This window comes from Felis catus, chromosome D1, assembly GCF_018350175.1.
Source record: "Felis catus isolate Fca126 chromosome D1, F.catus_Fca126_mat1.0, whole genome shotgun sequence".
NCBI classification, from domain to species: Eukaryota; Metazoa; Chordata; class Mammalia; order Carnivora; family Felidae; genus Felis; species Felis catus.
Window position 1 is genome coordinate 9,596,978 of NC_058377.1, and position 27,943 is coordinate 9,624,920.

The window sequence follows — 27,943 nt, forward strand, 5'->3', positions numbered from 1 at the left end:
TGGGGTGAAAGAGATGGATTAGGGAGGAAAACCACAAAGAGAGAGACTGTTGGAATAGTCCAAACAAGAGAAGATGAGGCACTCCCTAAGGGTGGCTGAGCAGGGACCTCGCTCCTCCCAGTCATCAAAGAAGATGCTTCCCCCCGTCCTTCGCATGACCACATTATATACCGTGTAGATTCAGTGTCACCGCCTGGGCCAGGAAGGCCACTCCCAGCCCCACCTTCAGGAAGCATCAGCAAGGATACAACCTGGATGCCTACGTTTCCCCAAGACCTGGGATGACATTGGTGAGGAGGGGCCCATCATACCAAGACTCTGATACCCCCAGGGTTGGCGGAGATCACAGTGAGTGACGGAAGTGCCAGAATCCCAGAAGTGTCCCCAAACCCAATTGGCCAGATCCTGCTTCCTTTTTTCATGTTCCTAGGTTACTCAGTGTTCCCTTCTCCTCCATTCATTTATTCATTTGCTCCGTAAATATTTATCGAACGCCTATCGTATGCCAGACACTGCCTGATTCTAGAAGTGCACAGTGTGAAGGGGGGTAAGGACATCCAAATAAAAGCTTTCCAAAAGAAAAGTAACGTAACCACGTACAAAGTGCAAAGTGCCCAAGTTAGAAAATTCTACCTAGAGGAGCAAGTTGCAGAAGGCATTGATGCCTCACGCTGAGGTGTTTCACCTTCTACCCTTGCTACTCAAAGTATGGTCCTCAGATAGCAGCCCTGGAATTTGTTTGTTCCTCTCCGACTTAAATGTGGTTATGAATTACCTGGGGATCTTCTCCTGCAATGGGTCAGAGATGGAACCTACAATTCTGCTTTGCAGTTTTTTAATTTATTTTGGGAGAGACTGAGAGAGCTCTAGTGGGGGTGGGGCAGAGAGAGAGGGAGAATCTCAAGCCTGCTCCATGCTGACGCTGTGGGGCTCGAACTCAGGAAGCTGTGAGATCATGACCTGAGCCAAAATCAAGAGTTGAATGCTTAACCAACGGAGCCACCCAGGCATCCCTAGAATTCTGCATATTTAACAGGGTCCTCAGTAGAGCTGGAGCTGCTGGTATAAGGACCACACTTTTAGCTGCAAGACTATGTCTAGACCATTGATGGTCGGCAGGAAGAAGACAGTGGAGATCTGCAGGGAGCCTCAGCTTTGCCTTTCAGGATAATCTTGTTTCCCTTCCCCTGACAGGGGGGCGCTGGGAGGCTGAGGAGCAGGTAGACCTGGAGTGGTTTGACCCAGAACGTTTCTTTGCGATCCTGCTCAGGCAGTCTGTGTCCGTGACAACCAAACTCGGCCAGACCAAGGAAGAGGTAAGTGGGAGCAGCTGGAGAAGTGAGTGGGGCTGGAAACGCATCTCAGAAGGGAGCTAGTTGCAGGGTGTAGGACCTGAAGAAATCCTCCATCTACCCATAAGGAATCAGAAAGAAGAGGAAAGTATAAGGGAAGGGAGGCAGAAGATTTCAGATTGAATTTAGGGCTGATTTTACGAGATCTGGGGGGCCTCAGATCAGTGATAGGGAATCTATTAGGGCCACTTCTGGAGCCTCTCCGATCCCCATCCCCCGTCCTCGGTTGCCCAACTGGCATGAACAAATTTAGGCCGGTGGGTGACGGGCGTTGGGAGCAAAACAGAGCACACTTGTAGTCCAAGCATCTTAACTGGGCCAGCGGTCTGTGCGTGCCCGGACCTGCCTGGGCTGGTCTTCACCATTCCTTCTGAGGGTCTCCGGGCCGTGGCGCCCCTCCACCAACGGGCAGCAGAGGGCGCTGTGATCAAAGCAATGAAAGCGATCGCGTGGCTTCTGGAGCAAGTTCACAGGTGAACTCCGCCCTCCCGCACAGCTCAAACTCCTGTGCCTCAGACTCCTGAGTGAAGCCCGTTCTCTCCGGCAGCTGTGGGGTGCTGAGCGTCGCATCCCAGCCTCTACTGGCCGGCTTCTGGGGAGCCCCTCGAGCGAGCTGCAGCAGGTTGGGATGCGTTCACACCTTCCCGTCCGGTCCCTGAGCCCCGGCTCTAATCCTCCCTCCCCCCCACACCGCCCCCCCACGCCCCCTCCAGTCTAACTTCTCCCCGCCCCGTGACCCCTCTCCAACTGCCCCAGGGCTCTTAGCCCCGCCCCACCCGCCACCCCTGGGGCTTTGTCACCCCTTTGCCACTGCTGCGGGGCCTGCCCAGAATGTTCTGGAGCAAGCTGGGTGTCCGACCCCTGGGCTGCTGTCCCTGGCGTCTGCAGCCCTGCGGGCAAGCAGGCAGTGTTGTCTCCGTCCCCAGGCTGCTGAGGCTGCTGCCAGGGCCGCGGAGGAGGAGGCGGGGCGCAGGGGGCGCCTAGCGGGCCCTTACGCAGCAAGCCTTAGTCACCAGCTGAGGCTCCTCCGCCAAGACCTCCGTGCCAGGCAGGAGCAGTGGGCCTCCTTCTGCTCGGCGCTGATGGCAGCTCGGCGGCTGCTGAAGGCACAGGCGGGCTCCAGGCCCGCCAAGTCCTCCCAGGCTGGGCCCAACCCCGAAGGGTGTGTATCCACTGAGGCTGAGGCAGGCGTGATGAGATCTGGCTTAGGGGAGGAGCGAGAATGGCTTCGCAGGGTCCTGAGCTGGCCACGCCGCCGACGTGTCCTTTCTCCATCCCAAACTGCGCTTCCCCTTATAGGCCTACCCCTGTGGCCCTGCAGGGAAACCCCCCAGCTGGATGCCGTGCTGAGCCGCCTGTCCCAGGCTGTGCTGCAGGAGGGCCACCGCCTGAAGGCCTGGGGCGTCCTGGGCACCGGCACTGGGGCAGAGCTGCTGCGGCCAGGTGCGTCCCGCTCGGCGTCTGGCAGGGCTCCCCAGGAAACGCGGCGCTGCGTTCAGGGCAGCAGGCCCCGCAGAAACGTGGTCCCTCCCCTAAGACACCCGGCAAGGGAGGAGGGGAGGAGAAGGGCATAGCAAAGTGGAAACCCCCAAAGTTGGGAGGGACTTCCTGTGCGGTGCCCCGGGCAAACGGCTGTGTTGCAGAAAGAGCCTCAGAAATGGGAAGGACAGAGGAGGAAACCAGCAGAACTACCACAAAGCGTAGCTTTACATCTAAGGGAGCACTTCTTGAGAGCACAAGCCTGACACATGGGTGCAAGAGGCCACATTTGGAAAATGCTGGACTTCTGGAAGTGAAGGGTGGGAAAAGGATCCTCTTGGGTTCTCTGTGGGCACTCCGAGTTCAGGGAGTCCCCAGCCCCATCAGGTCACCCCACAGGCTGTCAAGACCATTTTCCCAGGGTCCTCCCGGGCACTGCCAGCCTGCAGTACGATGCTATGGCAATGTCACGTCTTCAGTGGGAGAGCATGCCCCGCACTCAGCAAAAGACAAGATCCCCTGCCCTCTGGGAGCACTTGCTGTTGGGCTGTGCATGGGGTTCTTACCAACTCCTTCCAGGCACCAGCCCAGGGAGCTCCCAACCCGCCCCCTTGGCCTCACACCCAGGGCTGAGCTGTTGTTTGACTTCCCGCAGCCTCAGCAGGCCCTCAAGGGGGCGCCGATGACATCCGTGTGAATCCGGTCACCAAGCTGATGGTCCCCAGCCCCAACTGTGCAATGCTTCCGGCCAGTGGCCATGCAGGGTCCATACCTCCTGGCTACTTCGTCCACCCTGACACCGGGAGGGTGCTGCCTGAAGCTGGAAACCTGGGGTACGATCTGCAGGGAGCTGCCCTGGTGCCCACCACTGACTTCGGTTCCGGTGAGACCCTGACCATTAAGTAGCACCCGCCCACCCAGCCCAGGTCTGCTGGTGCCCTCTGGAATGAACCCCCAGGGGGCACGGGGCAGGGAGCAGGGCTCTGTCCTTGCACGGTGGGGTGTGATGACAAGCAGAGCAGTAAACGCCTCCTCCCCCTCCTCATTTGAGCATTGTGGCTGCAGAGGGTGCCGGTTGGAGAGGGCAGCTCGGTGAAAGAAGGCTCTGCAGGGCTGGGGCAGAGAGGCCGACATGTCAAGAGGACCAACACCTCCCTGTCTCCCTGTCCAGGTGGCGTCCGAACATCAGAAGCTGCCATCCTCCCCTATGTGCCCTACCCGACCTGCCCCGCCACAGGCTCCCCTCCAACCTCCTGCCTGCCCGTCCTGCAGCCACGAAGGACGTCACAGATGGGGGCTGTCATGACAGACCCTGCAACTGGCATCGAGGTGCCCGTGCTGGCTGTGACCCTGCACCCTCAGACGAGGCAGTGGCTCGCTCTTGGGGGCACATACTGCAACCCTCTCACCAAGACCTTGGCCCCTCTAGAGCTGGGGGGCCCCATGGAGGATCCAGTCACTGGAGGCATCTCGCCAATCCTGGGAGTCGGGTTGGATGAAGACACAGGTGTCCTGTCAGCCTCAGTGCTGTGCTCCCAGCCTCTCCTGTCCGCCCTTGGCCTCCCGTTCCCTCTGCACCCTCCGTGCTCCGGTCCAGGCTGCAAACTCCACCCCAAACCCCTCTTTCCACCCTTCCTCCTCACTCTGCTCTTACCCCACTTTCGTTCTGCATCCCGGCTTCACTGGCCCTTCCCCATCTCCAGCGTGGTGTCCAGGGGGGAAAGAGACCCTAGCTGGCTCTGCAGTAAAAGTAAGGGGAGGTTTTCAACAAAGAAGGGGCATTTGCTCCTCCCACCACCTCTCTACCCCTTGGCCCTCTCCCCTTCCCCCATCGTCTAGTCCCCCACGCCTGTCGCTTACTGTGTGCAGGCCCCAGCTCTCCTTCATTCCTCATATCCCTGCATCTCTGCTCAGACCCCCTTCTACCTCACCCTCTGGGGTTCCAGGTCAGGTGCTTGCCCTGGGCGGGCTGCGAGACGCCTCGGGGAACCTTATGCTGCCTGGCGACAGCTTCGAGGAGCCACTGAGCAGGAAGACAGTCCGGCTCCAGGGAGCTGCGCGACAGGAGGGCCGGACAGTGCCCCACACAGGAGGATCACAGGCCCTGCTGGATGCCAACGTGCTGGTGGCCCAGAGGCGAGTGCTTGCTGTGCTGCGCAGCTACCAGGAGAGGCCTGGGTCAAGGATGCAGGGGCTTCTAGAGGCTGCCATCAAGGACATGAGACAGGCACTGGCCTTGAGTCTGCACCATGTCCTGCAGCAGGCTCGGAGACTGGAGCGGCAGCTGGAGACAGCAGGTGACATCGCGGCCAGCGGAGGAAGGCTAGGTACCTGTTCACCTAGACCTAGTTCTCAGGCCCTGAAATCCCAGGCCCAGGCTGACCCGGTGCTTGGATACTCTCATCTCATTAGCTCAGGGAGAGGACTGCAGCCTCACAGGTCAGGTACACACGGGACCAAGGGAAGAGAGAAGGGATGTGATGACTTCATGTCGGACCCCATGAACACTCGGCTTGAAATCTGCCCTCTCTCGCCAACCCTGCTGGGTCTTAACGTTATGTTTGTAAAGTGTATATCCTCTCGTTATTTCACAGGACTCCCAACACCATGATGTGTTATAACACGCACTTTGCACTGAGGAGTCTGGGCGGTTCAGGGAGTTTAGTGACTTGACCAACCAGGGTCCTACAGCTAGTGAGCTGCACAGCCAGGCCTGGGTCCTTGCCTCCCCTCTCTCCCTTATTCAACCATAACCTCCAGCTTCCCATCCATAAACTCAGGAAAGGAGTCACTCCTGCCTCCACCTCCCCTCTACCTCTCCTAATACGAGGACAAGGATGGGAAAGGAAAGGAAGTAGGAGGGACATCTTCCTGGAGCTTATCTCACTCATTCTTTCTAGAAGCTTCTGCCCATGATGTGACAAAAAAGAACCAGGGTGTGGGGACAGAACTGACTTGAGTTTGAAGCTCTGCCCCACCATTTATTAACTCTCTGACTTAGTTTGGGCAAGTTACTAAACCTCACTCTGCTTCTGTTTTAACATCTTTAAAATGAAAATAAAAATAGTATAAACTGCAGAGTTAGTTGTACACCCAAACAAAATGTAATATATGTGGACTTCCTAGCTCAGATTTCTGGTATATAGAGAGTGCTCACGAATATTTGTTTCCTTCTTTTATCTTTTTAGTGTGGCCTGGAAATTGTTCTCGGCTTCTCAAAAGTCCTGTCGTCACTCACTTTCTTCATTCTGAATTCAAAATGCTAAGCTGGGCCCCAAAGGAAACAAATGCAGTCTTTCCAGGGAAGCCTCTATGGTCAGCGTCAGGGATATAGCTCTTTGAGCCTGGAACTTGACCCTCCACTCCCCTTCTCTGCCTCCTCCCCTTATCTTAGGAATGATGTGCTATCCAGGGACAGAGCTGTGGGTCCCAGCCCTCTATGGGATGGAGATCCCAGACCCTGAGGGCTCGGGGCTCATGGTGCCCATCCTGGGCATGGAGACTGATAGGAATTCTGGTGACCCCACACCCCTGGCGGGTTCAATGGAAGATGCGGATGGCAAAGGTAGGAGGGAACTGGGGGCCTGCGAAAGCCCCAGGGGGATCTGGAATGTGACTTAGCCCCGGGAAAGAAAACCCTGGAAAGCTCAGGAGGGGTACCCCCAAACCATTTGCTCAGGAACCACAGAATCGGGCCATTCCAATGCCTCCACTAGGGCTACTGGGACCCAAAATAAAGTGCTCAGAGATTCCAGAACCCCAGGACCACAGGTCATTTATCCCCCACTGAGAAAACCGGGTCTTTTCCAAAACCAGCACTTCAGAACCTCACCCTCAGGGTCTGTGGTCTCCAGGAAGCTCTCCAGTCCAGATCAGAACCTCTCAAAGGGCAAAAAGGGTTCTAAGGGCTCCTTTGGCTCCATTCCAGCCTTGTCTACCTCTTTCAATGACCACCCCTCCCTTCTTTCCCTCTTTCCCACAGGTCTTGTCCCAATCTCGATTGGGGCTCAAGCCATAGACCCCTTGACTGGGGAACCTGGTCCTGTCATTGGTGCTCAGACAGATCCCTGTTCCGGAGTGGTGGTGCCCATTGTCCAGATGCTGGAGGCCCTACCTCGGGGAGTGAGTGACCCCAGGCTGGTATGTGGGAGCAGTTTATGCTGTAATATGCAGCTGCGTATTAAATACCCTCTATGTTCCAGGCACGGTGTTGGGTGTTGAGATACAAAAATACTAGACAGGGCTCCTGCCCTCAGGAAACTGGCCGGCCATGGCTTCCCTCCATGATCATGGTTTGTAAGGGCGTTAAGGGAGCATTTAGCAGGGGGCATCTAAATCACATGGAGGAGAGCTCGAGGAAAGCTTCCCTAAAAGGCAACACTTGGGCTGAAACCACGAGTCAGAAATGGCCCCAGCGGCCAGCAAGCCCAAGGGTGGCCAGTGTGAGACCACAACATTTCCAAGAGAGTAAGGGAGGTGTTGGGGCCAAGGCAGCAGGGGAGGCCAGTGAGGAAGGGAGGAAACAAATCACACATAACCCTGGGTGCCTGGCTGAGGCCCAGAGATACGACTTTATCGTGAAAGCCATGGGGAGCCACTGAAGGTTTCTAAGTAGACATGTGATATGATCAGATACGAATATTCTTAAGACTCTTAAATTTGGAAAACTTGGCACGACACAAAAAGAAAATAAATTACTCGTAATCCTACATTTTTTAATGTATGTAAATGAAGAAGCACGAGATCCCTCTTCCTCATTCCTGTTATCCCATCTGCCATCAGTAGCCCCCCACCCAGACACTACTCCCCTCACCCCCGTCTCCCACAAAATGCAGCCACTATTAACAGGTTGGCATACCTCCTTCCAGACATCTTTATGTGTGGGCGTGTGTACATATAGTCAGCATTCTAGAAAGTTCCCTCTGGCAGCAGTGCAGAGGATGGATGGGAACAGGGCCAGGCTAGAGCAGGAACCCCGTTGGGAGGTTATTGCAATAATTCAGCCCTTGGCAGGCCTCCACGAAAATGGAAATAACTTAGGGTCCTCCTGTTATGTTCTCAGCCTAGTGCATTTAAGGAACATAGATGGATATGCTGTAAAAGATTCTCGCTAGAAGCCAAGACATTTTAATTGTAGCCCCGACTCACAGTTTCCCAGATGAGTATGAAGGGGTGATAGGAGGGGATGAGAATTTCCTGCTGTCATGCACCCACCTGCCCTGGCCTCCCAAGAGGAAGGTGGGAACAGGGGGCCAGGTGGCTCCAGAGAATCCAGGCATTGGAAGGAGCGAGAAGGAGACTGGGAACTTGAAGAAGGCACTTGGTTATGATTTTTCCATCTACAACCAAGTCGACCGCCTCGCTAAGCTCAGTCATGGACACCCGGGGGTGAGGGAGGCCCGTGTCTGGAGAAGCTCGGGATCATCAGCCAGACCTCAGGCCACGAGGAAAAACCATGTGCGAGCCTAAAACAAGCTGGATGTTGCAGCTGGACGCCCTGGAGAAGGAGCTGAGAGCCCGGGAGCAGTACTGGCACCGCCGGGAGCAAGAAGAGGTGCGTCTAGCGGAACACCTGGGGCACCTGAGCCAGGAGCTCCTCTCCGTTCCGGGCAAAGATGCCCAGCGACAGGTGAGGCCCAGAGGCGCCACTTCATGGTCCCCACACAGACCTTTACCCAGACGACACAGGTTTCTTTTGTAAGTGTGGAGCCTTTGTCACGCCTGCTGACAGAAAACATGGAACCCATCGCAGGGCAGACAGAGTCCTGGGATCCTTGGCTCCAGGCCCTAGACTCTGGTCACCCCTAAGTGTCTCAGGACAGAGGAGGAGGAGGAGAAGGAAGAAGAGGAGGAGGAGGAAGGGCCAGCATGAGGGGGCCCAGCCCAGAGCTCCTGCCTTCCTCTCCGAGGCCCCTTTCTTTGCGCTTCCTGCCCTGTGTAGCTGAGGGCTGCCGAGGAGGCCTGTGCTGCGCTGGAGTCCTGCCACCTGCAGGAGACTCAGAGGAGAGCCAGAGCCCTGAGCATGCAGAGTGGCCCAGAGCGGGGCCTGCTCTCTCGAGGTGGGACAGCATCCCCTGGGCCCAGATCCCCAGGGCAGAAATCTCGGGAGTGGGGAGCCCCTCCTGCCCTCTGAATGTGCTCACCTCCCAGGCTCCCAGCCAGGCCCTGGCTCGGACCTGGCAGGTGCAGCAAACCACTGTGTCTTTTCTTCTCCCTGTCCCCAGACATGGCTGCCGTTACATGGCTCTTCTCTCTGCCCCTTGCAGCAGACAGAGAGGAGGGGGAGCAGGAGGCACAGGTGGCACTAGGCATGCAGAGAGTCCTGCAGAGTTTAGGACACGCAGCAGAGAAGCTGGGGCAAGCGGTGGGCCGGCTGCGGGGCCAGGAGGAGGAGACGTGGCTACAGCAGAGTAGGGGTCAGAGCCCCCAGATCTGGAACCGTCTCAGGAAGGTGAGGCTCGGAGGCTGATGAGGGGACCCATGTACAATGCGCGCCTCCTCCTATGTCGTGAGATGTGGTTCTTCAGGGCGATGTAATACTCAGGGATGGGGGTGCCCTGAGGAGAAGTGGACGGGCTGGGAGGGGAACAAGAAGAGAGAGAAAAGCTCTATTTTCATTCGGGCATTTCATTTCCTGTGCTCTAGGTGGCTCAGCATCTCTCTGATGAGTTTCAGGAGGTGGTAAGGGAGAGACAGAGCTTTCTCGATCGAGCCCTCGGTCACTTACAGTACCAACGGGAGCTTAGCCGCCTCCACCTCTTGCACACCCAGGTACGGACTCTGGACTCGGCCGAGGAGATCTGCATGTCCAATTTGGTGGGGGCTTCAGCGAGAAGCTCCCAAAGCAGCCACATGGGACAGGTGGGAACCATGCATGGAACCAGGTGCTGACTATTTTGTCCTAGATTGTTGCCTCAGGAGCCCCTGCGTGTTTGGAGAATTACCCTGGAGACAGATTCTATGGAACAGTCACGGCTTCTCTAAGGGACCAGGCTGCTGCCTGCCCACTCTTGATCCCCTTCCTGAAGAGCCTCACTGCAGCGCTAGTGGGAGCTCAAGGTTATGGTCCAGGACCAGAGGATCAGGGGCCAGGAACAGGTAAGGCTGGTCACTGGCCCAGCATTCATTTCTGCTGCCAATGTTGGCCATGTTTTGATAAGTTCTAATAAACCATGAGGGCTTCTGGCCCTGTAAGGGTGTGGTCACAGTACGTTCTTCAGGAGGAATATAGAGAAACCCAACGTGTTAGTTATATATTGCTGTTACCACAGACTCCCAGAAAATTCTGTGGCTCAAAACCACAAACATTTTTTATTTCACAGTTACTGTGGGTCACGAATCTGGGTGCAGTTTAGCTGGGGGCCAGTGCCTCAGGGTCTCATACAGGCTACATCAAGGTGTTGGGCCAGAGATGCAGTCATCTCAAGGTTCACCTGGGGAATCAATTCCCTGCCACCTGGACTTCACAGGACAGCTCACAACATGGCAGCTGGCCTCCTTCAGAGCAAGCAAGTGGGAAGGGGCAAAAAAAAAAAAAAAAATGGAAGCCACAGTCTTTCTGTATCCTGATCTCATTACTTGAGCCATATTTGATTCATTAGAAATGAATCACTAGGTCCAACCCACACTCAACCAGAGGGGATAACACAAGGGGGTGGATACACATAGGGGAATCATGGGGGCCATCTTACAGGCCACCTGTCACTTGTAACACTACATCTGGCTCTTTCTTATTTAGCCCCAGTCCTGTGCTCTTACTGCAACAACTACCCCCCGTCTCTGTGCAGATACAGATAAAGTTGACATCGCGTGGACCTCACCAGTCTTTTCTACCCTGAAGAAAGTAGACATCTGGTCCCAAGCCCTCAAGGAGGAAGCTGAACTACAAGCACAACTGCATCACCAACAAGGTAACCTCCTTTCCCTGTAGCCCCTGCTTGGAAATTTCATGGCGCACTGAATGTGTTCGATGGTGTGACCCCAGGGACTGGGAATGTCAGAATCTTGCGTCACCGATTATCCCTTTCCCCTCACCCCCAACTTAAGATTCCTAAGAGATTTTTCTGTATAAGGAATAACAAATAGGAGTCAAAGTTCCACTGTAATACTAATATGGTCAGTTTCAAAAAGGAATTCCTAAAGGCCTTCTATCTTTCCACTAAACACTGAATCTAAATCTTGGGATTTTACCCCATGCTGGCCAGCCACATGTTACAAGGAGTTAATGGAAAGTGTGAGACGCAGGGAGATAGGCAGAAGACAAAGAAAAGGAAGACCTTGCACCAAAAAGGGACTCCAGATCACTTTACCAATACCACCCCTTGACGTTCGCAGTCAAAAGAGAATGGCTGGCCTTGCCCTGAAGAATTAGATCTGTTTCAATCCACTCAGTGCCCAAGTGGAAGAGGGTTAAGAGGAGATACCGTACGCCTTTCAGTTGACCACAATGCAAGCCATTAGTCAACGCAGTTCCATAAACATCCTTGAATTTGACCAGGGATCTGCAAACTATGGCCGGCAGGCCAATTCCAGCCAGCTGTCTGTTTTTGTGTGACCCACAAGCTAAAAATAGTTTTGCATTTGTAAATGATTGGGGTGGGGGAAGTCAAAAGAAGAATAACATGTGTACGGAGGGCTTTGCAATTTGTCATGCGCTCTCCTCACTCTTTGGATACGTTAGCTCCTTTAATCTCTACACCAACCCAGTAAAGTAGGTACTTTTACTCATTTTATAGAGAGGGAAGCTGAGGCGTCCCAATAGGTCCAGTGAGTTGTCAAAAATCAAGGAGTTCAGCTGGAATTCAGTCCCGCAGCCTGTGCTCTTAACCTCCCTACCCATGTGGACAATTATCCAACGCTGCAAAGGCACTGCCAAAAGGGGGTGCGGGCGTTATATGGTGGCGAGTTCCCGGGAGGACACATCACTGCGTTTCAGAGAAGGAAGGGAAAGCGCCGTGGGAGAGGGAGGCCACACTTCCAGCACAATGATGGGAACGCTGAATTTGAACCCCAGTTTTGCCTCTTGGCCACCAATGCCTAAAATACTTATTTTTTGGACCCTTTACAGAAAATGTTTGCTGACCCAGAACTCGACTAATTAATTAATTCCCCCTCCTTTGGGGGGAAAACTAAGAAGAGTGTGAACAGAGAAGTGGCTTCTCACCCACACTCCAACCTCCATTGTCTTACGATGGTATTGACTTGGTGATGTTGAAAGCAATTTTTCATGCATTGTCTTATTTACACCTGGTAACCCAAACTCTAATTCTGTAAGATGGCGAAACATTATTAACGTACGTTTTATAGATGAAAGAGCTGATGTTCAAAGAAGTTTAGTGTCTTTCCCAGGGTCTTCCAAAACCTGGACCAGAGCTCAGGTCTTCTAGCTACTAGCCCAGGATTCTTTGCTATGCCATGCTACCCAAGCTTTTTTCATTGTCTTCTCAAAAATAAAAAGATCATACAAAATGCTTAAATACCCAGGGCCCATTAGACACAATCTGTGAGGAAGTAAGATTATTTTGTTAATAGAGCTAGCATTTACTGAGTGCTTGCTATGTACCAGTCCCAGTTCTGAGTACATTACATTTAGTGCTCCAAACAACCCTATGAAACACGTAGAAGAAAATTGGTTGCCATCCTCTCCAGACCCTCATCTTTTTGTTGTTGTTCTGGGCACCTCTGTTCCTACTGACTGAGGCTCACTTGCTTTTCCATGAAAATGGGCAGGAGGATCCAAGGCACAGTGTACGTATCTGGCATGGGTGGATGGACCGATCGATGCAAATACACCTTTTCCTAAGCTGAATTGTGTTGCTGTTGCCCTTACTAAAATCATCACTGTACAGAAAAATCAGTGGAATCGTTACTGTGTTCTCTTTACCTCTGTAGCCTCAGAAAACTGTTTGCAGGATGTCCCGAAACCTCAGACAATGCTGAAGGAAGAGCTTATCGCTGTGCAAGCCACAGACCTTTCTGCCAGGGAGTTTGTGGTTTACCAGTATGGCCTCTCCATCCTGGACCTCCTCACCCCCCAGCTTCAGGTAAATCTGGTTTCCTGCCTGTCTATGGAGCAATCATCATGCAGCCAAGAAGGTCAAGGTGACCACGAAGGAGGCTTTCAGGCGGTAGATATACCTTAGGATTAAGCAGCTGGAACAGAGTACTTAGTAATCTCTCTTTTAAGGGGACTGATAGAAGTCATTTTACCAATCTACAGTCTAATGTCTCAAATGATGGTGAGGAGAATCAATTAAGTACTTTGTACATGCCAGAAAATGTTCTAATACCTTGCATGAAATAACTCATTTAATCATGAAAAACCCATGCCATACTATTATTTTTTTTGCATGTTTTTGTTCAAGTATAATTAACATACAGTGTTATATTAGTTTCAGGTACACAAACAATGTAGTGATTCAACAATTCTCTACATGACTCAGTGCTCATCATGCTAAGTGTACTTTTAATCCCCTTCACCAATTTTCCGCATCCCCACCACCACCTCCCCTCTGGCAACTACCAGTTTGTTCACTATATTTAAGAATTTGGTTTCTGGGGCGCCTGGGTGGCTCAGTCAGTTAAGCTTCTGACTTCAGGTGATGTCATGATCTCGCAGTTGGTGGATTCAAGCTCATAGCCAGGAGCCTGCTTCCGATTCTGTGTCTCCCTCTCTCTCTGCCCTCCCCTGCTTGCGCTTTGTCTCTCTCTCTCAAAAATAAATAAACATTAGAAAAGTTTTAAAAAAAGGATTTGGTTTTTTTGTCTCCTCATTGTTCATTGTTTTGTTTCTTAAACTCCACATATGAGTTAAATCATATGGTGTTTGTCTGTCTGACTTATTTCACTTAGCATATGCCCTCTAGGTCCTTCTATGTTGTCACAGCAAGATTTCATTCTTTTTTATGGCTAAGTAATATTCCATGATATAGATATATAGATGATATAGATATAGATATAGATATAGATATAGATATAGATATAGATATAGATATAGATACAGACATAGATACAGGCATCTATCTATAACTATGTCTATATCTACCACATCTCTTTTATCTAGTCATCTATTGATGGACACTTGGGTTCCTTCAGTATCTTGGCTTATTATAAATAATGTTGCAAGAAACATAGGGGTGCATATATTTTCTCAAATCACTGTTTTCATTTTCTTTGTGTAAAAATCCAGTAGTGGAATTACTGGGTCATATGGTAATTGTATTTTTTTAATGTTTGTTTATTTTGAGAGAGAGCAAGAGAGTGTGTGATCATGGGAGGGACAGAGAGAGAGGGAGAGGCAGAGAGAATCCCAAGCAGGCACCACACTCGGTGCAGAGCCTGATGCAGAACTCGATCCCACGCCCCTGGGATCATGACCTGAGCTGAAAGCAAAAGTCAGATGCTTAACCAACTGAGCCACATGGGCACCCTGGTGATTGTATTTTTAATTTCTTGAGGAACCTCCGTATTGTTTTCCACAGTGGATGCACCTGTTTGCATTCCCGCCAGTGGTGCACAAGGATTCCTTTTCTCTGTGTCCTTGTCAACATTTGTTATTTATGTTTTTTTATTTTAGCCATTCTGACAGGTGTGAGGTGGTAACTCATTGTGGTTTTGATTTGCATTTTCTGGAGGATGAATGATGTTGAGCATCTTTTCATGTGTCTCTTTGGCATCTGTATGTCTTCCTTGGAGAAAATGTCTATTCATGTCCTCTACCCATTTTTAATCAGATTGTGTGTGTGCGTGTGTGTGTGTGTGTGTGTGTGTGTGTGTGTGTGTGTGTGTTTGGTGTTGAGTTGTAATGAGTTCTTTATATATTTTGGATATTAACCCCTTATCAGATATATCATTGGCAAATATCTTGTCCCATTCAGTAGGTTGCCTTTTTGTTTTGTTGATGGCTTCCTTCACTGTGCAAAAGCTTTTTATTTTGGTGTAATCCCAATAGTTTCATTTCACTTTTGTTTTCCTTGCCCTAGGAGACATATGTAGAAAAAGGTTTCTATGGCCAACATCAAGGAAATGACTGCCTATGTTTTCTTCTAGGAGTTTTGTGGTTTCAGGTCTCACATTTAGATCTTTAGCCCATTTTGACTTTATTTTTGTGTATGGTATAAGAAAGTGGTCCATTTTCATTCTTCAACATAAGGTGTCCAGTTTTCCAAACACCATTTGTTAAAAAAGCTTTTTCCAATTTTATATTCTTACCTCCTTTGTCATAGATTAATTGACCATAAGAGTATGGGTTTATTTCTGGACTCTCTATTCCATTCCATTGATCTATGTGTCTCTTTTTGTGCCAGTACCATACTGTTTTGATTACTACAGTTTTGTAGTATATCTTGAAATCTGGAACTGTGATACTTCCAGCAATGTTTTTCTTTTTCAAAATTGCTTTGGCTATTTGAGGTCTCTTGTGGCCCCATAGACATTTTAGGATTATTCATGCTAGCTCTGTGAAAAATACTATTGGCATTTTGATAGGGATTGCATTAAGTCTGTAGATTGCTTTGGGTAATATGGACATTATAGCAATATTAGTTCTTCTAATCCATAAGCATGGAATATCTTTCCATTTGTTTGTGTCATCTCCAATTTCCTTCATCAGTGTTCTATAGTTTTCAGAGTACAGATCTTTCACCTCCTTGGTTAAGTTCATTCCTAAGTATTTCACTATTTTCAGTGTAATTGTAAATGGGATTGTTTTCTTAATTTCTCTTTACACTACATTATTAGTTATAGAAATGGAACACATTTCTGTATATTAATTTTGTATCCTGTGACTTTACTGAACTCATGCATCAGTTTTAATAGTTTTTTGGTGGAGTCTTTCGGGTTTTCCATATATAGTATCATGTCACCTGCAAATAGTGAAAGTTTTCCTTCTTCCTTACCAATTGGGATATCTTTATTGCTTTTTCTGGTCTGATTGCTGTGTCTAGGATTTTCAGTGCTATGTGGAATAAAAGTGGTGGGAGTGTATATCCTTGTCTTGTTCCTGATTGTAGAGGAAAAGCTCCCAGTTTTTCACCATTGAGTATGCCGTTCGCTGTGAGCTTTTTGTATACAGCCTTTATTATGTTGAGGTATGTTTCCTCTAACCTACTTTGTTGAGGATTTTTTTTTTAATTTTTTTTTCAACGTTTATTTATTTTTGGGACAGAGAGAGACAGAGCATGAATGGGGGAGGGGCAGAGAGAGAGGGAGACACAGAATCGGAAACAGGCTCCAGGCTCTGAGCCATCAGCCCAGAGCCCGACGCGGGGCTCGAACTCACGGACCGCGAGATCGTGACCTGGCTGAAGTCGGACGCTTAACCGACTGCGCCACCCAGGCGCCCCAAGTTGAGGATTTTTATCATGAATGGATGTTGTACTTTTCCAAATGCTTTTTCTGCATCTATTGAGATGATCATATGGTTTTTATCCTTTTTTTGTTCATGTGATATATCACATTGATTGATTTGTGAATATTGAACCACACTTGGCACCCCTGGAATAAATCTCACTTGGTTGTAGTGAGTGATTTTTTTAATGTATTGTTGGATTCAGTTTGGTAATATTTTCATGAGGATTTTTGCATCTATGTTCATCAGAGACATTGGCATATAGTTTTTGGGGGGGAAGAGTTGTAGAAATTTTTTCTGGTATTGGTATCAGGATAAGGCTGGCCTCATAGAATGAATTTGGAGGTTTTCCTTCCTCTTATATCCTTTGGAATAGTGTGAGAATAGGTGTTGCCTCTTGTTTAAATGGTAGAATCCATGGGTGAAGCCATCTGGTCTTGGACTTTTGTTTGTTGGGAGGTTTTTTTTTTTAATTATTACTGATTCAATTTGATTGCTAGTAATCAGTCTGTTAAAATTTTCTATTTTTTCCTGTTGAAGTTTTGGAAGGTTATATGTTTTTAGGCATTTATCCATTTCTTCTAGGTTGTCCAATTTGTGGGCATGTAATTTTTCATAATATTCTCTTATAATCGTTTGTATTTCTGTGGTGTAGGTTGTTGTTTCCCCTCCTTTATTTATTTGAGTCATTTCTCCCTCCTTCCCTCCCTCTTCATCTCTGTATATTTTTATGAGCCTGGCTAAAGTTTTATCAATTTTATTGATCTTTTCAAAGAACCAGATCCTTGGTTCATTGATCTGTTCTAATTTTTTAGTCTCTATTTCATTTATTTATACTCTAATATTTATTATTTCCTTACTTCCACTGGCTTTGGGCTTTGTTTGTTATTCTTTTTAAAGCTCCTTTATTTGTAAGTTTAGGTTGTTTGAGATTTTTCTTGGTTCTTGAGTGAGGCCTGTATTGCTATAGTCCTTCCTTTTACAACAGCTTTTGCTGCATTCCAAAGATTTGGGACCATTGTGTTTTCATTTTCATTTGTCTCCATATTTTTTTAAATTTTTTCTTTTATGTGCTGGTTGACTCATTTATTGTTTAGCAGCATGTTATTCCGCCTCCATATAGTTGTGTTCTTTCTAGATTTTTTCTTGTGATTGACTTCTAGTTTCATACCATTGTGGTCAGAAAATATTCATTCTATGATTTCAGTCTTTTTTAATTTTTTGAGACTTGTTTTGTGGCTTTAACATGTGATCTGTTGGGGAAAATATTCCATTTGCTCTTGAAAAGAATCTGTATTCCATTGTGTTGGGATGAAATATTCTGAATGTATCTGTTAGATCCATCTGGTCCGCAAAGCCACTGTATCCTTGTTGATCTTCTGTCTAGGTGATCTATCCATTGATGTAAGTGGGGTGGTAAAGTCCTCTACTACTATTGTATTACTTACTATTGATTTTTTCCTTTATGTCTGTTAATAGTTGCTTTATGTATTTTGGTGCTTTCATATTGGGTGCATAAATGTTTACAGTTGTTATATATCCTTGTTGGATTATTCCTTTTATCATTAGGTAGTATTCTTCTTTGTCTCATGTTATAGTTTTTGTTTTAACATCTATTTTGACCAAAAGAAGTATTACTACCTTAGTTTTCTTTTTGCTTCCATTTGCATGATAAATGTTTTTCCATACCTTCACTTTCAATCTATGTCTTTAGGTCAAAGTGAGTCTCTTGTAGGCAGCATATAGATGGGTCTTGCTTTTTATCCATTCAGTCACCCCATATCTTTTGATTGGTGCAGTTGGTCCATTTACATTCAAACTAATTATTGAGGGTATACAAGTAGCTGTGTTCCCTGCCAGAACGTCCAAAGTAATTATTGGTAAGTATGTACTTTTGCCATTTTGTTACTTGTTTTATGGTTGTTGTGTAGTTCTTCTCTGCTCCTTTCTTCTCTTACTCTCTTCCTTTGTGGTTTGATGGCTTTCTTTAGTGATGTGCTTAGACTCCTTCCTCTTCATTTTTTGCCTATCTATTATAGGTTTTTGATTTGTGAATACTCTTAGGTTGATATATAACATCCTATATATATAGAAGTCCATATTAGGTTGATGATCACTTAAGTTTGAACCTATTCTAAAAGCACTAAAATTTTACCTCCCTCCTTCACATCTTATCTATATGATGCCATACTTTACATCCTTTTACTTTGTAAATACTGTGACTGATTTTTATAGATATAATTGATTTTACTGCTCTTGTGCTTTAACCTCCATACCAGTTTTATAAGTGCTTAATCTATTTTTATTATGTTTGTATTTACCTGTGCAATTTTTTCTTTGCTAATTTTTTTACTCCTGATTGTGGCCTTTTCTTTCCACTCAAAGAATTCCTTTTAATGTTTGTGGTAAGGCTCATTTAGCGGTTATGAACTGCCTTTACTTTTGTCTTTCTGGGAAACTGTTTATCTGTCCTTCTTTATGAATTATAGCATAGCTGGATAGAATATTCTTTGTTGCAGGCTTTTCCTTTTTAGCACTTTGAATATATCCTGCCTCTCCCTTCTGGCCTGCAAAGCTTCTGCTGAAAGATCCACTCATAGCCTTATGGGGTTACCCTTCTTAGGTAATGGTTTTATTTTCTCTTGCTGTTTTCCATCTTAATTAGGATGTGTCTTGGTGTAGACTTCCTTGGACTGATTTCACTGGGGGCTTTCTTTGCCCCCCGGGTCTGGATATCTGTGTCCTTTCCCATCTCAGGGACATTTTCAGCTATTATTTCTTCAAAAAAATTTTTTTTCAACGTTTATTTATTTTGGGGACAGAGAGAGACAGAGCATGAACGGGGGAGGGGCAGAGAGAGAGAGACACACACAGAATCGGAAACAGGCTCCAGGCTCTGAGCCATCAGCCCAGAGCCCGACACGGGGCTCGAACTCACGGACCGCGAGATCGTGACCTGGCTGAAGTCGGACGCTTAACCGACTGCGCCACCCAGGCGCCCCCAGCTATTATTTCTTCTAATAAGTTTTCTGTCCTCTGTCTCTCTGTCTTGTCCTGCATCCTCTGATCTGTTCTTGATTTCTTCTGGTGTATTTTTAATTTCAGTTATTGAGTTATTTTTCTATTATTGGTTCTTTTTTTAATTATCTATTTGTTGAAGGTCTGAGATCCTCCACTGTTTTCTCATGTCCAGTAAGTATCTTTACGACCATTCCTTTGAATTCTCTATCAGGCGCATTGCTTATTTTCATTTCATTGAGCTCTTTGCTGTGGTTTTTGTCCTGTTCTTTCATTTGGAATATACTCCTCTGTCTCTTCATTTCGTCTAACTTTGTGTTTTGTTCCTATGTATTAGGAAAGTCAGCTAAGTCTCCTGCTCTTAAAAGTAGGGGCCACATGAAGAAGAGGTCCTCTAGTGCCCTAAAGTAAAATGCCCCCTGTTTAGCAGACCAGATGCTTCGGCGGTATCTCCTGTGTATGCGGTGTGCACCCTAGTCTTGTGACTGAGATGTGTTTGCCTTCAGTCCCTTCAGCTGCAATGACCCACTTTGCCTGTTGTGGACAGGGTTTGGTCCCTGTACTCTTGAGGGGCTAGTCTGGGGCCGCTTTGGGCTTATAGTTGTATCAGACCAGATGCCTGCCCTCAGCTCATTTGCCAAGGCTTTAGTCACACTTAACTGTAGGGTGCGTTCCCTGTGTTGTCCTTGAGAGGCTTTTGTTGGTTGGTGAGGCCTGCAGTCAGACCAGGTGTCTGCCCCCCGTCCCTCTGTTAGGGTTGCAGTGACTCTGAACTACAGGGCTCTCTCCTCGTCCTGCCCACTGTGAGATTTTTGTTGGTAGGTGGGATTAGCAGTCATTTGAGACGTCTGCTCCCAACCCTTTGCTGGGGCTGCAGTTGAACTGGTGTGTGGTTTTCTCCCCGTTTCACTGGGGGTTTCGTTCCCAACCATGTCCCCACCCCTCCTACCGTTTTTGATGTGGCCTCCTCTCTATGACTAACTGTGAAGAGTCTGTTCTGCCAGTCTTCAGGTCATTTTCTGGGTCAGTTGCATTGATATGGCTATTATCTAAGTGTATCAGCGGGATGAGGTGAGCTTAGGATCCTCCTACTCTGTCATCTTCCCAGGCTCCTATATCTGTTTTTTTTCTCATTTTAAAAATAAGGTGGGAAAATACAAAGTGGTTGAGTTAACTTACCCAACATCACACAACCAAAAGGGTAGAGCCAGGTGAGGACTCAAGCATCATGCTTCACAGCCCCCCTGCCTGACTGCCACCCTCGAGTTAGAAAAGTAGTAAGTTAATGCTTGTAATTAGCATAAATATCGAACACAGAAATACTCTTCCCACTTTCCTTTAGTGTATACTGAATCTCCTTATCCTGTTACACTTGAAATTGATGTTCCGATGCATTTACTTCCCATTAATTTGGTTGGTGCTACGGAGCTGAGCCACATGAGAATTTTTTAGCAAGAGGATGGGTTTGGGTTTGGGTTTTATTTGTTTCTTATTCTTTTCAGGCTCCTGAAATCACCCTGCGGATTGCTTCTCATCTGCCTGCCATGGAAGCCTCAGACAATGCCTTCGAAGGCTCCTTCTTCTTTCAGGTGCTGCAAACTCAGCCCCAGAGGCGGGTTTGTAAAATTCTAGGGTCTAAAGAGATAGACAGAAGCAAAAAGAACAAACACTATAAAACATTTTTCTCTCTCGAGTCCTGACATACTTTATCCCTCTTGGTAATAAGTCATTTAGTAAGACATAATAAATGTCACCACGTAAAAGCCTTCTCTTAATTAGTGAAATGGGTATGTCCCGGCTTGTGTCCAGAGAGAGAATCGTAATGGCTTTGTGCCTGTTGATGAATCTCTGTCATCAAAGTCGGTGGTTCCAGACTGGTGTTTCCCATAAGAGTCATGGTTCCAGCCTCCGCAAATCCTGCACAATCAGCATCTTTCCGCAGAAAGGGATCGAAATTGTTCTTGTGCTTACAGTTCCTCGAATATGTAGGATTGGCAGTGCCTTGGTGGTAGCCCTAAGCCAGTCTACACAGACCTGAAACACTGATAACGGTTCATTGGTAAACGGTGATTGTGAGAGGGGGCACTGCTAACCAATGCTAGAGGACTAGGATGCGGGTCACGCTTGACCACTCGGTTGTTGGGAAAGTTAATTAAGACCAAAAATAACTCCCACACTGTACCCTCCAGGCATCGTTTCACTTGATCCTCAAAGCTATCTATGAAGTAGGCAAGAATTTAATCCCATTTTACTGGTGGGGAAACAAAGTCAGGATTCACCGACTACTGGAGTACTGTGTGTCCAGCATTTGGCCACGTGCCTTACGGGCATTATCTCATTTACAGCTTACAACAACCCAACCCTATTGGGCGACTACCCTTGTGACCTCCATTTTATGAGTTAAGATATTGAGACCCATTGAGGCCAAGTGATTTTCCCAAGCTCACAGTGTTATCAAGAGTTTAAACTCAAGTCCAGGTGTATTAGAACACCAAACTCGTTGTTTAACCACTATTCTGAGCTGTCCCCAGAGCTCATTCCAGAACCAGATCTCAAGACTATCTGACTCCAAATTACTTAATGCTTTTTCCAAGCCAACCTATTGCCTGAACAAGGGAGTTATTTCAAGTCAATTAGACAAGACAGGATATTTGAGAACCTGATTACAATAAAGGCATGAAAGACAAAGTCAGAGAGCCCTGTCAGGCACTGATTCTCAAACTGAGGTCCTTGGACCTCATGCATCAACCACCTGCAGAGCTGGGTAAAAATGGAGATGCCAAGGTTTTTCCTAAACCAGCCAATAGAACCAGACATTCTGGGGTGGGCCCCCAGAATAGTATCACTCCCTTGCGATTCGAACATGATTTATTCCGGGAGTTGAACTAAAGCAATAGTGTTTACCTCATCATCAGTAAATTTCCATTAAGCCTGGGGAGTCTCTGAATTTATGATTCCAAAAGTTAATTTAGACCACATGAAAGTAGGAAAAGAAAGAGGTAGTGGAGATGTTCCCTGAGGTTGATATCTCCGTATTTGGGTATCTCCTCTACTAAGAGCGCTGAAAACATACTGTTTGTTGGGAGAGAGTCTTTGGCATCTGTGGGAAGCTTCATTCTGCTGCTGATCCACTGCCTGGCCCACATCGCTGCCAAGGACTTCCACCAGGACTCAGACCCTGCCTTTCTGAGGTCATTTTACCAGGTATTTCTAAAATGCACAGGATTCTTTGCTTCTCTCCCAGAATGACAGATTTGTTAAGCTGTGCAACATTTCAAAGCTACTTAGGTCCCATTGTTGGCCTCTGGTTCCCACTGCCTGGCCAGGAGGAAGGTTTTCCTGATCTAATTTCCTGTGGCAGCCTATAACAAAATGCGTGTACCACTCTGTAAAAACTCAAAAAGAAGTGGCCTTCCTATGAGAATGGCATCACAGCTTTCTTGGCTATTTCCTTGCCAACACATAAGCCTCACCAGAATTGCAAATGACAGTAATAACCCATGGTAAGGGCAAGTGAAGATGATGGATATCAAACCCCATCTTTCTTTCAGCTATTATTTTGAAGCTGCATAATAGTAATTATCTAGAATGGAACTGATTTGGCCCCCCTCACCTTTTCCTTGACCAGGGCTTGCAGGCTTATTTCAGGGAAGCATTCTCTATGGCGCTGCAAATGTCAGCGGTTTCCTGGGACGGTAAGCTTGACCGAAGCATAAGTGCTATTCTGCTGGAAGAGCAGCCCGTCTCTGAGAGAGGAAGAGATCTTCTCTCGAAACTCATTGAAAGGAAGTGTGAGTCTCACTTGGAGCCAGAGTCGTCAGAAGAGGTAACTAACTTTAACTGGTGTAGCACATGTTGGTTAAAGATTGACTTCTTCATGGACTAAAGGCCTCGGTGTCCGACCTGGTCAGATATTTCTGGCCTCCCCTGGTGGTACACCAGGCCGCTCCTCAAACCACATACCACAATATATTTTTTAATCCTGTGCCCTGCCAGGCGGACAGTAGGTATCTGGCTGTTTGAGTTCGGGGATTGCTAATGTGGCCCCACAGTTACTTAACTCATATCCCAGTAACCTATTTATCAATTTGCAGAATTCCATCTTTAAAACTACGGTGACTCAGTGACTAAATTTAGATGCCCAGGTGATGGCTTTTTTACCCAACTTGCAGTGTGCTCTTTTCTATGCAAGCCTGATAATGGTATTCTTAATACTGTGTTATTTAAAGTGCTTTTATGAGAATACCATCATATTTAACTATTAAAAATATCACAAAGTTTAAATCTGGGATCTTGAAATTGTTATCCTTCATGAAAGATCAGTTCACTCTTGAGTTGCATCTTTTTTCACATTATTTATATAAACCTTTAGAAATTTCGAAGCATTTTTATGTATATATTCTCTCATATATTCTCTCTCAGCCAGCAATCCTGCAGAATAGGTAGCAGACATATTTTTAGTCACATTTTGAATTTAAGGAGAGATTAAGCAATTTGCCCCAAATCACGAAGCTATTAGTAGTGGCAGATCTGAGATCAGATGCTAGATCTCCTGACTCCTAGTAAATGTTCCATATACACCTATCTATGATCAGATCCCCATTAGTTACCAATCAGAGATTTATTTTGTGCTCATTGATGGTGATGGTGACAGTGGTCATCCAGACTCCAGAATCAATCACACCCTAGCCCCCAGAGACCCCAGAGAATGCTCAGTTCTCTCTCTGCATTCAGCAGCAGCATCTGACACATCTGATTACTTCCTTGTCCTCAGTACAATCTTGGCTTGGCTCCAAGGACCCCAGAGTCCTCTGGTTTGCCCCTACCTGTGTGGCTGCTCCTTCTCAGTCTCCTTTGCTCGTCCTGCCTCTTCTCCCTAGGCTGTTCATGTTGGAGGGCCAGGATTTATTCCTGTCCTCTTCTCTTCTCTGTCTATATTTGCTCCCCTTAGGGATCTCAGCCCATCTTCAAGCTTCAAATCCCAACCATATGTCAAGGAATCTCAAATTTTTATCTCCAGCCCCGCCCAACTCACTAACTCAACTCAACTGCTTATGGGCCGTCTCCACTTCCGGGTCTAAGAAGCATCTCAAATTCATTATGCCCCCAATCTGTCTTCTGTCCAAACCTCCCCTACTAGAAACCTTCCCGATCGCAGTTGGTGGCAACTGTATTCTTCTGGTTTCTTAGGCCAAAGTCTTCCTTGAAACCTCTCTGTTACACACACCCTGTAACTAATCCATCAGGAAGTCCTGTCGCTCTACCTTCAGAGCATATTCATAATAGGATCACATCTCGTTGCCTACAGTGCTACCAGCGTAGTGCAAGCCCACGTCATCTCACCTGGATTACTGTAATACTTACTAACTGGTCCCCCGATTCCGGCCTTGCCTCTCCTCAGTCTACTCTCAGCACATTGGTCAGAGTGATCCTTTTCAAATGAAAATGGATCTGTTTAAAATCCTGCTGTGGCTCCCCATCTCACTTAGAGTCAAAGCCAAGGAAACCAAGTCCCCTTCTCTCTCACCGCCTCACCTACTACTCTTCCCCTTGGTCACTCACCTCCAAACTACACTTTCCTCCTTGCTGTTCTTTACACACACCAGGTGCACTGCCCTCTGCCTGCAGTGGCACTGGTTCTCAACCAGGAGCAGTTTTATACCCCACAGGACATTTGGCAACGTCTGGAGACATTTCTGATTATCATGCTCCAGGAAGGGGGCTACTGCAGTTAACTAGTGGAGAGAGGCCAGGGATGCCACTGAACAGCCTGCAATACATAGGACAGTCCCCACCACAAAGTATTATCCATCCCCAAATGTCAGTAGTGCTGAGGTTGAGAGACACTGGTCTAAGGAGTTAGAGCATGCCCAACTCCCTCACCTCTTCCAGGACTTTGTTCAAGTGTCACCTTCTCAGTGAGTCCCTCTCTGACCAGCCCATCTTCATTTGCAACCCTCTTTTCTCCTGTTCATCACCTTCTCCCTACTCGGCTCTAATTTCCTTTCTCCTGTATCACTTCCTAAACCTACTGTGTAATTTACTTACTTAACCTTGTTTAATACATTTCTTCCCCTAATAGAACATAAGCTCCATGAGGGCAGAGATGTTTGTCTGTTTTGTTTCCTGATATAGCCCACATTCCAAGCTTAGAAGTAGGCTTTTAATATATTTACTATATTAATGAAGGGGTTTGTGTAATCCCTGATGCTATCTACTAAAACATTCCAACCTCACCAACCTCACCCTGGTAACTCCAGGGCAGGGAATAGCAGACGTTTATTACATACTTGTCACGTGCCAGCTGTTCTGCTGAGAGTTTTACACGCATCTCATCTATGCCCCTATAAGGTAGATGCTACTTTTGTTCCTAACTTACAGGTGAGAAAACTGAGGGTTGGGAGTGGTGAAAACTTGCCCACACCAGAGGTCATTGTGGAGCTGGAATGCTAGTCCTCTGTCAGCCACCATTTAGGGAGAGGTCTTGCTTTTATTTTAAAAGCAGAATTGCATGTACTATGCTCAGATCCAGAGTCTGGCTAAGAATATCCACGAGTACTTAAAGGAAATGGGAGCAAAGGCATGAACTCTCTCCTCCACACTCTCCACAGTATATTAAGAAAAACAAGGATCTTCTCCTCTTCACCAATATGGAACATCTTCTAAAAAGCCTCATTGCTGCTGAAAAACAGATACCAAGAAAACGGAGAGATCAGAGTGAGGACGAGGATGAGGTGAGATGGCCTTATGATCTGCAGCATTAAGACTGCTTTGCTCTACATCTTGAAACACTTCATCATGTGTTTGGAGCCATATTTGTAAGTGAAAAAGTCAGCAGAATGAAGGATTGGAAATTAATGGTGGTATGAAAAGCTACCTGATCAATCACCCTATTGAAGAGTTTTCCCAGTACCGGGAGATGGTAGATCTTAGATCTCAGTTAGAAAGGAGCCAAAAGATTTCACCCTTTGCCTTCAGGTGGGTAAAGCCCTGAAGTGGGAACCGAGACGCAGACTTTCCCTGTTCACCCAGCTGGACGAGAACAGGAAGTAACTAGAACTGGGTCCATTACCCTCCCATTCAGGGGTTCTCTTGTTATACCTTATGATACCTGCTGCTCTTGTATAAAAGGTGTTTGATCATAAGCATGTAAAATCTTATATCTTTAAAAACCAACAACTATTTTGGCTCCAAATGACCAACACCAACATTTCACTAATACTTCGCTAACACAACACTAATATCCATAAGGTATATGGATAATTAGCAAAGAGAAAAGCCCCAAACATCTTCATTTTTTCGTGCAGCGTGGTGACCTTATGTGTCAAGATTGAGATCAGAAACTAGCAAGGTGGAAAAATAACTGAACACTGACTCCAGTCCTGGGCCCCAGTCTACTTTATTTAAAGTTATCACCCATGTCTTGGGTAAAAACTACCTTTAAAACTATATTAAAATATAACACGGCTTTTAAAAGTGCATATATCATAAACCCACTCCTCATGAATTGTCCAAAGTGAACATTTCTGTATTAGCAGCATCCACATCAAGAAAGAGAACATCACTAGTTTCTCAGAAGTGTCCCCCATGTCCCTTCCTTCCAGTCATCTGCCCCCCAGGAATTACCACTATCCTGACTTCAGACACCATAAACTGTTTTTTGCTTATTCATGAACGTCACATAAATAGAATCATAAAATATGGATTACTTTTGCTCAATATCATGTTTGTGAGGCTTATCCATATTGTTGCATGTAGCTGTCGTTTGTTGATTCTCTTTGCTATAAGACCCCCATTGTATGGATTTGTCAAAATTTACTCTTTCCGATACTCATGTGCCTGTAGGTATTTTCCAGTTTGGGGTTATTACAGATAGTCTTATGTACCTTTTGGTGACTATATGTGACTATACTGAGTCAGGTATTACTTAGAACTAGAAATTCTAGGTCTTAGGGTGTGGATATGTTTGTCTTTAGTAGAAACTTACAACTGGATGTCCAAAGTGATTGTCTAAATATATACTGCCAGCAGAAGATTATCAGCACTTAGTTTTTTCCATCTTTTTTATTTTATGCATTCTTGCATCCTTCTGGGTATGTGGTATTTTTGTTTTTGTTTTGTTTTGTTTTGTTTTTAGAGAGAAAGAGAGTGCACAAGCGGGGAGAGGAACAGAGGGGGAAAGAGAGAGAATCCTAAGCAGGCTCCACACTCAGTATGGAGCCCAGCATGGGGCTAGATCCCATGACCCCAGGATCATGACCTGAGCTGAAATCAAGAGTCAGATGCTCAAATGACTTAGCCACCCAGGCATGTGGTATATGATTTTAATTTGCATTTTTCCTGTGGCCATTAAAACTGAGCACCATTCCTGTATTTATACATCATTTGAGTATCTTCTCTTGAGCAGTGCCTATTCAAGTATTTTGCCTATTTTTCACTGGATTCCCCGTTTAATTTATTTGTAGGAATTCCTTATTCTGCAACTATTTTTCCTCGTTCTGTGGATTGCGTCTTTAGAGAAATAACTACATGTTTCTTTTTCTGTTGTTGAGAATGGTGATTTCATTTCAGTGTGCATGTTTAAAACATGTTAAATATGTAAATATATCTGATAAAGTTATTAAGAGGATTTTTTAAAATGCTTATTCATGTGTAAATCACATAATCTTGGGTGGATATATAACATAATAGATGGTAATATCTGGCACAGATGATAACATGCTGACGCTTTCAATGTGACTAAAAA

General features: G+C 46.7%; 1 protein-coding gene across 1 annotated transcript; it reads left to right on the forward strand.

Moving 5' to 3' along the window:
- The first annotated feature begins 1,809 nt into the window (after positions 1-1,809).
- Positions 1,810-27,341, forward strand: LOC123380325. The gene is made up of 13 exons (XM_045038267.1): positions 1,810-1,974; positions 3,487-3,714; positions 4,003-6,396; positions 6,814-6,971; positions 8,320-8,890; positions 9,098-9,282; positions 9,477-9,602; positions 9,737-9,929; positions 10,619-10,741; positions 12,723-12,874; positions 20,700-20,786; positions 22,826-23,023; positions 25,809-27,341. The coding sequence occupies exons 5-13, from the start codon at positions 8,854-8,856 to the stop codon at positions 25,959-25,961; spliced, it is 1,254 nt and encodes a 417-aa protein (XP_044894202.1). The 5' UTR covers positions 1,810-1,974; positions 3,487-3,714; positions 4,003-6,396; positions 6,814-6,971; positions 8,320-8,853; the 3' UTR covers positions 25,962-27,341.
- The last annotated feature ends 602 nt before the right edge of the window (positions 27,342-27,943 follow it).